Here is an 11,559-nt window from a genome sequence, read left to right on the forward strand (position 1 = left end):
GAGCACACCCCTGAAAACCACGCTTTCACAACAAAGACTCCCACTCACAACAACCGGGCTCTCACTCACAAATGAGCCCCCCATCGCAACAAAAAAGAGTATTATTCAGCTGGAAGAACAAGGAAAAGAAGACTACCTCGACCACAATGTCAACCTCACAATCACCACCACCGGGCCCTTCCCAACAACCACCACCCCAAGCCACCACCTCATCACAACCCGACGACCTCGAAGTCGTAACCGACGACAACGACAGCGACTACTCCTCCATCGACTCGGAAATCCCCTTTTCCACCCCCAATCTCCCCCCTTCCATGACCACAATGATGATAGACAGCCTCTTCACAACCCCACCCCCCCTCCACGACCCCCTCATCACCCCAACCTCCACCCTCCAAGACGAGACCCTATCCGACATTCTCCCCTTCCTCTCCTCCTCCCCCCTCCCCCCCGATCTCTTCACCTACAACGCCTACAACGTCCCCTCCCTCCGCCGGGAGGCTCACATTGCCTTTCTTCATGCCTCGCTCGGTAGGTTGCCAGGGAAGTTTGTCGCCGCGGACGCGAGCAGGCCCTGGTTTTTGTACTGGTGTCTTAGCGGGTTGGCCATGTTGGGGGAGGACGTGAGCCGGTATAGGGATAGTGTAAAAGAGACGGCGAGGTCGATGCAGAATGGGAGTGGGGGGTTTGGTGGTGGGGGTGGGCAGCTGAGTCATCTTGCTACGTCGTATGCGGTGGTGCTGGCGTTGGCGATTGTTGGGGTGAGTTTTACTGGATAGAAAATTAAAGAGGGTTTGTTTGCTGATGATGAAAAAACTTTTTTTTTTAAAAAAATAGGGAGAGGAAGGCTTTGAGGTTATTGATAGGAGGCAGATGTGGAGGTGGCTGGGGGGGTTGAAGCAGAGGGATGGTGGGTTTGAGGTTTGTAGGGGGGGGGAGGAGGACATTAGGTACGTTGTTGCTATGCTGGGAATGGATTAGGGGTAAAGGGCTGATGATGGATACAGAGGGGCGTACTGTGCAGCTGTTATCATCACGCTGCTCGATCTGCCGCTCGATCTAACTCCCGAATCGCCCGCATATAAACCCGACGACCCGAGTTTTAACCTCCTGTCTGGAGTAGCTGACTACGTTCGACGATGTGAGTGTTCTTTTCTTCTAGCCTCCCCCACTCTCCCACACGAATTTTACCAACATCATTTTGCTAGGCCAAACCTACGAAGGCGGGATATCCTCCTCCCCCTCCGCCGAAGCCCACGGCGCCTACGCCTTTTGCGCATTGGGGTGCCTCTCCCTCCTCGGCCCCCCGAGTATCACCATCCCCCAAACCCTCAACCTCCCCTCCCTTCTGTCATGGCTCTCTAGCCGGCAGTACGCCCCCGAAGGAGGCTTCTCGGGGCGGACCAACAAGCTCGTTGATGGGTGTTATTCCCACTGGGTCGGGGCGTGCTTCCCCTTGATCGAGGCCGCTCTGGCCAATTCCCCAACTCCGGTGAATGACAGTTTGTTCAGTCGGGAGGGGTTGATACGTTATATTCTGAACTGCTGTCAGGATGAGACTAAGAGGGGGGGGCTGAGGGATAAGCCGGGCAAGATGAGTGACGCGTATCATAGCTGTTATGTGCTGAGTGGTTTGAGCGCGGGGATGCATCAGTGGGTGTTGGAAGACGAGGAGTGGATGGTGCTGCCTTATTTGGAAGGGGAGCAGGTTTTTGAGAATGCGGATCGGGTGAGGCCGGTGCATCCTGTTTATGTGATCCCGCAAGGGGCGGTGAGGGCGATGAGGGGGTATTTTAGGGGGAAGGGGGGGTTTAACTGAGTCTTGTGTTTGGTGATGGTGTGGTTGGAAGATATATGTGTGTTGAGTCTGGAAGGGTTTGTACGGGAATAAAATAGGATATGTGTATGTTTGGTGTAGGTCGTTGGGCCACTGGGATATACGTTGGCAAATGGGATAACATGGTGTCAAAAAGTTATTTTAGTTGCTTTTTGCTTGTGGTCACTGAACAGAGGAATGAGAATAAAATGCTGTCGAGAAACAACGCGCATGTTGTCATGGCGAGGGCAGATAAAATTGTGGATTGCTTGTTGTTGGCTTCGGAGTGGAAACGTTCTTTGGATTGTCTATCGGCAACCTGTTGCAAACAAGGTTGATGATATGTTGCAAAGTAGGGGACGTCAAAATTCCAAGAGAATGTGGAAGGAAGTCAAAGAGTTTGTCAAGTGCAGTGAAATCTAAAGTTGCTTGCAGTTGACCTTCAGTCTGGCGAGGAAGAGAAGAGAAGAGCAGAGCAGATATCACGTGTCTAATCACATTTATTCCGCCGTGACCACCCCAAACCAACCGCTCTCAAAGCAAGAGAGAGATGTCCAAATCCGGTGAAACAAGGGTACTTGATTGGCTGTTTCATGGCCTCTCTGTACATGTGAGAATCGTTAGCTCGCCGGACGAATACGGATGGCAACAGCAACCTGTCGCCATGATGGTCAGATGAGAAATGAGCAGTCACGATCTCACTTCAAGTCTAGAATGAAAATAACATGCAGGTATTTCCTGACTTCTCGTGCCTTCCCATCTGGGGCCGGGGGACATGCACAATGCACGTATGACATAGGTGGTGCATTTTGCAGCTAGCTATCAGAGGCAAAAAGGAGGCCTCGGAGGTTTACTCATGTTTCTGCTTCTTTCTTCTGCCGGCAGCGGAGGAGGTGATGGTGTCACTGGTGTTCCCCCAATGCTTTACTTTGTAAAGATCCCGAGCCATGGTAGCCGTGTATTGCCTGTTGGATGACCTGCATGTACCAATCTGCCCCCGACTCTGGATCTGGAACTGACGGTGAAGCCTACAGAACTGTCACACGTGCTCATACTATCTGTCCTACTCTGTGTCCAGAATGAGATAGCAAGATAGATAGACATCGCCACTGCAGGCCCATCTATCTCTAGCCTTCTCATTATCCCATCGATGCCGGCAAATCTGAAACCTAGAAAGAGCAAGAAACGGTCAAGATGAGCGAACGATGGACAGACGTGGCAATCTTGAGGCGCACCCAATACTACCATTGCATGTCTATCTCATGCACGACGCCCCGGACAGACAGATGGGCTTCTTGCTCCTTTCCTCGTCCCAGCCGTGTCAAGCAAATGGGAACAGAAGGAATGTGTCTTACCACCCTCTCCGCGCCCGACTGGTACTGGTAGTACCTCCCCCTCTTTTGATGTTCCCATGGGATCGGCTCAGAGGGATGGTCAGCGAAGCCTGGGGAAGTGAGAAAAGCTGGGACTGAAGCATCCACACCGGCTTGGATGTCTAAGATCTCATCGTGATTCGGTTTCTGGAATCAGATGGTTGGTTGGTTCCATTGCCCATGTTTTGACGACGCCTGACGCGGAAGCTCGGCATTGGAAACGAAGAGAACGATGTTCAGGTTGTGGGTCAATGATTTAGTTGAGAGTTGAAGTGAGTGGTCGCTCATCGTGACTCCTCTCATCTGCAGACCCAGGTTGGATGCTGGGCGTGGGCAGATGGATGCCCGTTTGGAATCCAGCTGAGAGCCCAACGTTTAGCGGTGTCTAACATCAGCTCTTCCGGGGGAAGCAGGAGAAAGAGAGGAGGATTGTCCTTGCTGGCATTTCTTTCTCCCGGCGTCCCAGACCTGTCGATTTGCTGGATCTGTCCATGGGCCTCGATAATGGGCCCTCCCCCAGATGGGTCCCGGACGATATCAGTTGATGGCTACCAGTCGCCCGAGGGGGAACAAGAACAACGAAAAAAAAAAAGGTTGCATGGCAGGGCCTCTCTCATGCATTCGGACGTTCAGATTCTGTTGTGTAATCTGTTTTGGTTATTATGTGAGCAGAGAAAAACAGAAGGACTCACCTTCGCTGTCACGTCGAGCCGGACCCAGACCCAGTATGCAGCCCGAATGAAGGCCCAGCCCAGATATCGCCAGGAGAAAAAGACCGAGCAAAGGAGGGGCTGGCAATACGCCGTCTGGTACATAGAGCCGGCAAAGGCTGCACTGTTGCGAGATGACGTTTGCTTGGACATTCCATGAAGGATGAGGGGTCAGCTTTGCCCCTCCCCCTCACCAACACCTTTTTTTTTTCCCTTGATTACTGCGGGGTGTGAAAGGACCCCTCCTCCTCCTGCTCAGGTCTTGTCTCCCAATTTGTCAAACACGGACCCGGCCGTGGTGATTCCGCCGGCACAATACGAGGACCGCGGTGCTGGATGTTGGATGTGTGGCCGTTGCCTTCTGTGCCGAAGGCTGGAAGTTCCAGCATTATCCCAATTGGCCATCCGTCTCGTTCGGCTTGGAGATGCACACCATTCAGTTTCATCCCGCACATGGGACTCGGTTGTCCGGATTAGGGTTGGGTTTGTGGTGAAGACATTGGATTCATTCATGTCATTGAATAGGTACCCATCCAACCTTCCCAATTGGTTGCTCCAGGCTCTTGAGATCTTGCCTTGAATATGGTGGGCAGTCGAACAAGTCCTGTCCTGCCTTCCTCGTCTGGCTGCCCGTGGCTAATGGAAGGTACGATAAGGATAAGGCTGTGGTAACCTATTAATGCTCTCTTTCCTACCCTGTCAGACAGGTACATCTTTTCCCTAGAATAACTCATAAAAAAAACACTCACCTTCCATTCCTTCTCACAACCCCCCCGCTTCTGTACGAGCCATGTACATGCTGCACGCTGTTGCTGTCGCCGGTATCGATTCGTTCGTCAGTTGCCCCCTCGGCGCCCCGACCCATACTTGGCTTCTTGTTTAATATCAAGAAGCATTGCCAACTCATCATTGCATGAGTGTCAAGGTCGACCAGTGCCTAGTTGCCTTGCGACGTCGCTGGCCACTCAAAAGGCCGAGTTGTCGTTAGGGCCAGACGCAGACAGACGCAGGCGATGCAAGGGTTTGCCGGCCCCCCCAGCCACTGTTCATGCACCTCATTCCCTCCCTCACCGACTTCCAATGTCCTCTTCTCTTCGAAGCGCCGCCGTTCGTTTCTTACCGACCTTGTTTGTGAACTGTCGTCCCGAAGATCCAATTGCCCGTCCCTGATTCGTCCGTCCTACTGTGCACTAACACGCGGCCCCACAGAAACTGTTTCTCGAACCACCACTCTTCGGCGCCGCATCAAATATCAAAAAAAAAAAAAAAAACTTTTGTTTTCTCTGCTGACGATGACGGAAACCTGCCGTGGGCGAATCGCCATGGCCCGGGTGACGGCCAGCGACGGCTACGGATACCTGGCATCATCACATCGAGATATCGTCACAGATGCTTGACCCCCTGCAATGTATCTATCTGTAGGTGCTCTTCGGAGAGCTTGTCCACGGCCAACGCTGTTCCTGTGTACACTACCAACCGCTACTTGGTCGATTCGACTGCAGCTGCATTAGTGGCCGCGCATATGGATCTCGGAGAAGTCTCCCTTCGTCCCTCCTTGTGTCCCCGTCCGTCACTGCGGTGCTCTGATGAGCCGGCATTTCCCTCCAGAAGCTACAGGGCACCGTTGTCTGTCTAGATGCCCCCGGCGGCACCAGCCCAGCGGCGATATCCCCCAGAGTGCCGCCGAGGTGGACGAGTCGTCCTGTCCGTTTCCCCTTCCGGTCTACCTGCAGAAGCAGAGACATTGGCCTTCGGCGGTTCCATTTTTGCCACCTTCTGAGAAGGCCATGTCTGCATACAAACGCGCCTTTTACCCAGAAAAAGCCCGCGGGCCCGCCCAGATCGGACCAAAACAAAAGGGAAGAACGGAGGGGGGTTGGACAGGTGCGGGAGTGGAGGCCGGAGCAGGGCCAAGCCTGAGAGAAGAATAGCAACATCGAGCATGAGCAAGTGCATCATGGGCCAACAGGACCCATATCCTTTCCCCATACCATACTGGTCGGACTTATCAGAGGAGATCTTCCCCTCCAAGTCGATGCATCCCCCCATGTTGATGGGGTGGAGTTGGCCCGGTCTCAGCGGTTGTATCAACTGGCAACGACACACGCCAACACATCAAGAGGGTCACACTTTGAGCCGCATCTTTTGTCGACATGCATTCGACGACCCTTCCACTCTGTCCGTCTAGCTTTCCGTCCTTTCCCTGCTGCGTCTGGTGTCTGTATCTGGACTTTTGCCATCCCCCCCGTGCCCCGCACCACCACCGCCCGTCACTGCAATAAAGCACACATGTCTCGCCGTTTCTGGTCCACGACTTCCCTTCCTGCGTCCGAGCCTTGATACGTAGCATATCTATCAGCCCTGACTTCTCTCACCACCCAAACTCACACCACCCTCTCGTCTGTAGGACAAGCTTCCACCTCCGGCCTCTTACTCTCTACCTCCCTCTCTCTATACCACTTCCACCCCCAGCCAGGTTGGGCTCGACTGCATCGCATATCGTACCGAGTCCCGGATCCAGCCTTGCCGTCCGTTCTTGCTTTATTGCATCGTCCATATTTTCTTTTTTGGCTTCCCGGGACCTGCCAGACGTCTGTTCCACGTCTTGAACCTGCCGTGCTTGTCACATTGGGGTCCCATTACGAGCAAATTTGTCACCATGGTTGGCTTCTACATGCAGTACCTGGAGAGTAAGTTCTTCATTGACTTTCTGGAAGCTCTCTTTCTGGCCTTGCCGTCTAAACACCGTTCCCGCATTGTTCCTGTTGTGGTGGCATGTCGTTGTTGACCAACCCCCCTGCACGACATCTTCCCACAACATACACACACCTTACCTATGTTCCTGCTTCAGACTTCAGATCCCCAGGCACAGCATCCATCCACCCCCTGGTCATTCATCCCTCGATCCGGCACACCATGTATACCTGCTGCACCCCATAGGGCTGAGGGGGTTCAGGTTGGGCTGTCATGCAGATCACTTCATGTCAGGCCGTTCTTGCTACCACCTCCCCCTCCTCCAATACTCTCCCCCTGTAGGAAACGACAATGCCCAACGGCTGAGTATGGGATCGTTCCAGGGCCGTGCTAATCGAGGATGACTTGCAGGTCTTTGCCGCCGGCGTGGATGGCACGACCCCAGCTACGAGTGCTACCGCGACAGCAGCGGCTACACTTGCCTGGTTCTGGTGAATGGCCGCGAGTACCAGACGGACCTTGCATACGAATCCGGGAACCTGGCCCAGGAAAACGCAGCCATGCGTGCTTTTATGGTTTGCCGGAACTTTTCAGTCAATGGCGGCATGCTTGCCCGCAACGGGATCGTCCAGGGGCTGCCTGCCGACGACAGCAGCGTTCGCAAGTCTCGGAAGAGCAGCCGGCACCACCCGTCTACAAGCCACCGCAGGTCTGGACACCACTCCAGCAGCAGTTCGACCACCTCTTTGGAGTGATTCCCAGAGGAGCCGCGTTTCCGCGTGGCGGGAGCAGGGTGGACGTTGGGATTCGCTGAATCGCCATGTCTGCCTGCCCCCTTTTGGACCGAACCATTGCCCAGCTTGTGGAACAGATCTCGGGCGACCACTACCACCTGGACATTGGACTGTTATTCCCCCAATTAAAATCGGAGAAGGCTTCACAGCGAAACACAGTGAGCGAGACCCCGCAGATGATACCTGGATGGTACTGTCCGGTTTTCATCCGGGATCGTTGAATTGGTCAGCGGCACAGCGGACTTGATGGAATTTTCCACCAAAAAAAACCATTCTTGCATTCTCACGAAATGACGAAACGATATTTACGACGACATAGACAAGCTCGAGCTTTAGCGACCTTTTTTTACCCCATCCCGAGCCTGCCTGGTTCCGGCCTTGGCTTCCCTGATCATATCCACGGTGCATATTTTGGATTTCTGTTTTGATGACTTTCGCTTCATTTACAAAAGACACGGCGACACTTTTTTCTTCACACACTTTTCCAGCTGGGTATGACAGGACCAGCCGGTTGGGTTTGTGGGAGAAGGTCTGAGCTAACCGGACACTTGGGGGCAACTCTGGGTGGCCGCAAACACCTCACTGGGCAGCCAACATATCGAGTTTTCTTGCCTCTGGATGGACTATTACTCTTGGACCAGGGACCTGGCTTACGATTTGGCCTGGAGTTTTCTACTTTTTTTTGTTTTGCACACTCGGTTTCCTTGTTCACACCCTGGGCTCAGCCTCTCTCTGTCAATGCCGGATTCCTAATTCACACAAGGAGGAGGACAGAGGATTTTTTTGAACGTCTAACCTGTTCACAACCATTTCACTGGGCGCTTTTTTAGGCCGCATGTTTCGGAGAGGGCCGTTGGTATGTAGCGGAGGGGGGCATTGGACGCTGTTGGAGTCGCGAGGAGTTTTTTCAAAGACTGGAAAGAAAAAGGTGGAGGAATTCACGTTCTGGCATCAGCGGGAGGCACCATTAAGGACCGCCTTTTCTATGCCCCCTTTTTGGATGATTGTGGTGGTGGTGAGGATGGTGATGATGATGGTGGTGGTGGTGGTTTAGTCTTTTTCTTTTTTTTCTTTTTACGTTTACGACATGATGATGAATATGATGACCCTTTTAACGACACCGTTTATGACGACAAAAAGAGGTGGATTGATCAGAGAAAGCAGAGACAATTTTGATGACTTGAGAAGAAAGATTTATCACGGGAGAAATGAATACACGGATTTGAGCACATGGCTGACTCTCCTGATTTTCTTTGCATGTTTTCAGTATGTGATGGTGATAATGGTGATGATGGTGATGATGGTGATGATAGTGATGGTGATGTGGCGGATGCCAAAATTTTAACCCCTTTCCAATCCGACCGGTCCGGAACGGGGTCCGAACCCGGCGCCGCGCAACAGTGTTACTAGCTGTATATACGCCGTGTCGGACCGGGACCGGAGCCGGCCGACGAATGAGAATACGGAGCACGCTAAGGGGGCTTTTTATGTTGTTGGGACGGAAAGTCATGTTATGTTGTTGGTTGCACAAGGTCACAAGGTCTCGGGGAGCAGCAGGTGACCTCGTGGTGAAGCTTATGTCAAACATGGGCTTTCGTTTTGTTTCATAGGTACGCGACGAGGTCCCCCAACAAAAGGTGGCTGTGCAGAATTGGGATGTGCATGATTTGAGGGATCTGGGAAGGTATGAACCAGGTTTTTGGGTGTTTGATGTAGATCAGGGCAGGGCTGGGGAGGGAGGTTTATGGGTTTTTGAGGGCTAGGTGTTGAAGACGCCCATAGTAGCGGAGTATATAACATGTGGGAGAGCAAGGAGTAGCTAGAGCAGAGCAACACTCGAAGAGCAGACAGAGTCTCATTGATAGCTTCAGCTTGCTCTGAAGAAAAGAGCTCAACCCCCTTCCCCTGAATTCCCCATCTCTCCCACAGGGTTGAGCTGATGAATGTTGCCCCCAATTTCGCCAGGGGAAATTATGCGGCTTGATTGGCTGCTCAGCTGGCATGTGGCCAAGGAGTACCCCAGACAATTGGTCGCAGAGCTGAGGAGAAAAGCACGGACCAACCTTCAGCAAAGGCCCCATTTTGTGTTGTCTTAGCTGCTTGCCCGCCAGGGGGAGGGGCGCCATGTGTTGTGTTGTGGCAGCTGTGGCATGGTCAGTCGGTAGTAGTAGGTGTCCTTAGTTTTTTTTTTTTGTGCTTCCTGTCCTCTCTTCATCATCTTCGACATCTTCATCACGAACTTCCTTCGGCCTTAATTTTTTATTGTGCGTCGTGTGCGTGTCTCTCCTGATCCGCGCGTATTATATTCATTCTCAAGTTGCAGTCTGGGCCTAACTCACCACCCCCACTCTTCTCGGACCTTAGCTTCGTGACCTACCTACCTAACTTGGAGCGTGTCATTCCTAATTATAACCTGCTTTCTTGAGAGGAGCAACAAGAACTTCGAAGGGGCCAGCTTGCTTTTCTCGTTCACCAACTTCCTTTCTTACGCTCGTTGTAAAAGTCGAACCATTTTTTTTAATACACCGCAACTACCCGCTTTACGCACTACCCGAGAGCGCGCGCGCAATCGTCAGACGTCGAGTCCATCGTTCACGGTTTAGCGAACCTACACCGAGTTATCCCCCTCAACAAGCAATCATGAAGGGTACGTGCCTCTTCTAGACGGACTTATTCAAGATGGACGGGAAAGCTGACTTTGTCCTTCTTCACAGCCCTAATTCTCGTCGGCGGCTTTGGCACTCGCCTTCGCCCTCTCGTACGTTCTGTTGCCCTCCCCTCCCTCCATTCCACGCTCCCTTTCGATGGTGCCCAACACATCACGAACCAACACCGGCGATCTAGCCCCCCTCCCTCCCCACACCGGCGGGCCTTCACCATTGATACGAGAGACCGTTGCGACTTCACCGTTCAGGAAACCTCGAGTAGCTAACCTTTGTATCGCTCATCAGACTCTGACCCTCCCCAAGCCTCTGGTCGAGTTCGGCAATAAGCGGATGATCCTGCACCAGATCGAGGCCCTTGCAGCTGCTGGTGTTACCGACATTGTATTGGCTGTCAACTACCGCCCCGAGATTATGGAGAAGTACCTGGCCGAGGTTTGTCCAGTCCCACACCACTACATACCAAAGTGACAAGCCCACTAAGATGCATCTTCTTTCTCAAACACAGTACGAAAAAGAATTCGGCATCAACATCACCATCTCGATCGAATCCGAGCCCCTCGGCACGGCCGGCCCGCTCAAGCTCGCCGAGGAGGTGCTCCGTAAGGACGACACCCCCTTTTTCGTGCTCAACTCGGACGTGACGTGCGATTACCCCTTCAAGGAGCTCGCCGCCTTCCACAAGTCGCACGGCGACGAGGGGACCATTGTCGTGACCAAGGTGGAGGAGCCCTCCAAGTACGGCGTCGTGGTTCACAAGCCGGGGCACCCGACCAAGATTGACCGCTTCGTCGAGAAGCCGGTCGAGTTTGTGGGCAACAGGATCAACGCGGGCATGTACATTCTCAACACGTCGGTCCTTGACCGCATCGAGCTGAGGCCCACCTCGATCGAGCAGGAGACCTTCCCCGCCATGGTGAAGGACGGGCAGCTGCACTCTTTTGACCTGGAGGGCTTTTGGATGGACGTCGGGCAGCCAAAGGATTTCTTGACGGGGACGTGCCTGTACCTGTCGAGCCTGGCGAAGAAGCAGAGCAAGCTGCTGACCCCGACGACGGAGCCGTTTGTGTACGGGGGGAACGTGCTGATTGACCCGAGCGCCAAGATTGGGAAGAACTGCAGAATAGGGCCCAACGTGACGATTGGGCCGGATGTGGTGGTGGGGGATGGGGTGAGGCTGCAGAGGTGTGTGCTGCTCTCGGGGGCCAAGGTGAAGGATCACGCTTGGGTGAAGAGCACGATTGTGGGGTGGAACAGTGTGGTGGGGAGGTGGGCGAGGTTGGAGAATGTGACGGTGTTGGGGGATGATGTGACGATTAGTGATGAGGTTTATGTTAATGGGGGGAGTGTGCTGCCTCACAAGACGATCAAGGCGAATGTGGATGTGCCGGCTATTATTATGTAAGGGCGGGGTTTTGAGGGGACAGAAATGGGGGGTTTATATGGGATTGTAATTCATGGTATTCTGGGAGGGCTGGGAGCAGTTGGGTGGGAAAGGGGCCAGGTTAT

At 53.3% G+C, this 11,559-nt stretch overlaps 4 protein-coding genes across 4 annotated transcripts; all 4 read left to right on the forward strand.

The window, feature by feature from the left end:
- Nucleotides 1-146: 146 nt before the first annotated feature.
- PODANS_4_7760 (uncharacterized protein) lies at nt 147-1,819 on the forward strand (the record flags this gene model as incomplete). Its single annotated transcript, XM_001906022.1, has 4 exons — nt 147-761; nt 838-925; nt 1,025-1,141; nt 1,209-1,819. The coding sequence occupies 4 exons, from the start codon at nt 147-149 to the stop codon at nt 1,817-1,819; spliced, it is 1,431 nt and encodes a 476-aa protein (XP_001906057.1).
- Nucleotides 1,820-5,841: 4,022 nt separating this feature from the next.
- Nucleotides 5,842-6,087, forward strand: PODANS_4_7750 (uncharacterized protein; the record flags this gene model as incomplete). The annotated part of the gene is made up of 1 exon (XM_001906023.1): nt 5,842-6,087. The coding sequence occupies one exon, from the start codon at nt 5,842-5,844 to the stop codon at nt 6,085-6,087; it is 246 nt and encodes an 81-aa protein (XP_001906058.1).
- A 471-nt stretch (nt 6,088-6,558) lies between these two features.
- Nucleotides 6,559-7,348, forward strand: PODANS_4_7740 (uncharacterized protein; the record flags this gene model as incomplete). Its single annotated transcript, XM_001906024.1, has 2 exons — nt 6,559-6,589; nt 7,005-7,348. 2 exons carry the CDS (start codon nt 6,559-6,561, stop codon nt 7,346-7,348), a joined length of 375 nt encoding a protein of 124 aa, XP_001906059.1.
- A 2,679-nt stretch (nt 7,349-10,027) lies between these two features.
- On the forward strand, nt 10,028-11,455 carry PODANS_4_7730 (uncharacterized protein; the record flags this gene model as incomplete). The annotated part of the gene is made up of 4 exons (XM_001906025.1): nt 10,028-10,034; nt 10,102-10,145; nt 10,339-10,485; nt 10,559-11,455. The coding sequence occupies 4 exons, from the start codon at nt 10,028-10,030 to the stop codon at nt 11,453-11,455; spliced, it is 1,095 nt and encodes a 364-aa protein (XP_001906060.1).
- Between the last annotated feature and the right edge of the window lie 104 nt (nt 11,456-11,559).

The sequence above is a fragment of the Podospora anserina genome, chromosome 4, assembly GCF_000226545.1.
Source record: "Podospora anserina S mat+ genomic DNA chromosome 4, supercontig 4".
Lineage (NCBI taxonomy): Eukaryota > Fungi > Ascomycota > Sordariomycetes > Sordariales > Podosporaceae > Podospora > Podospora anserina.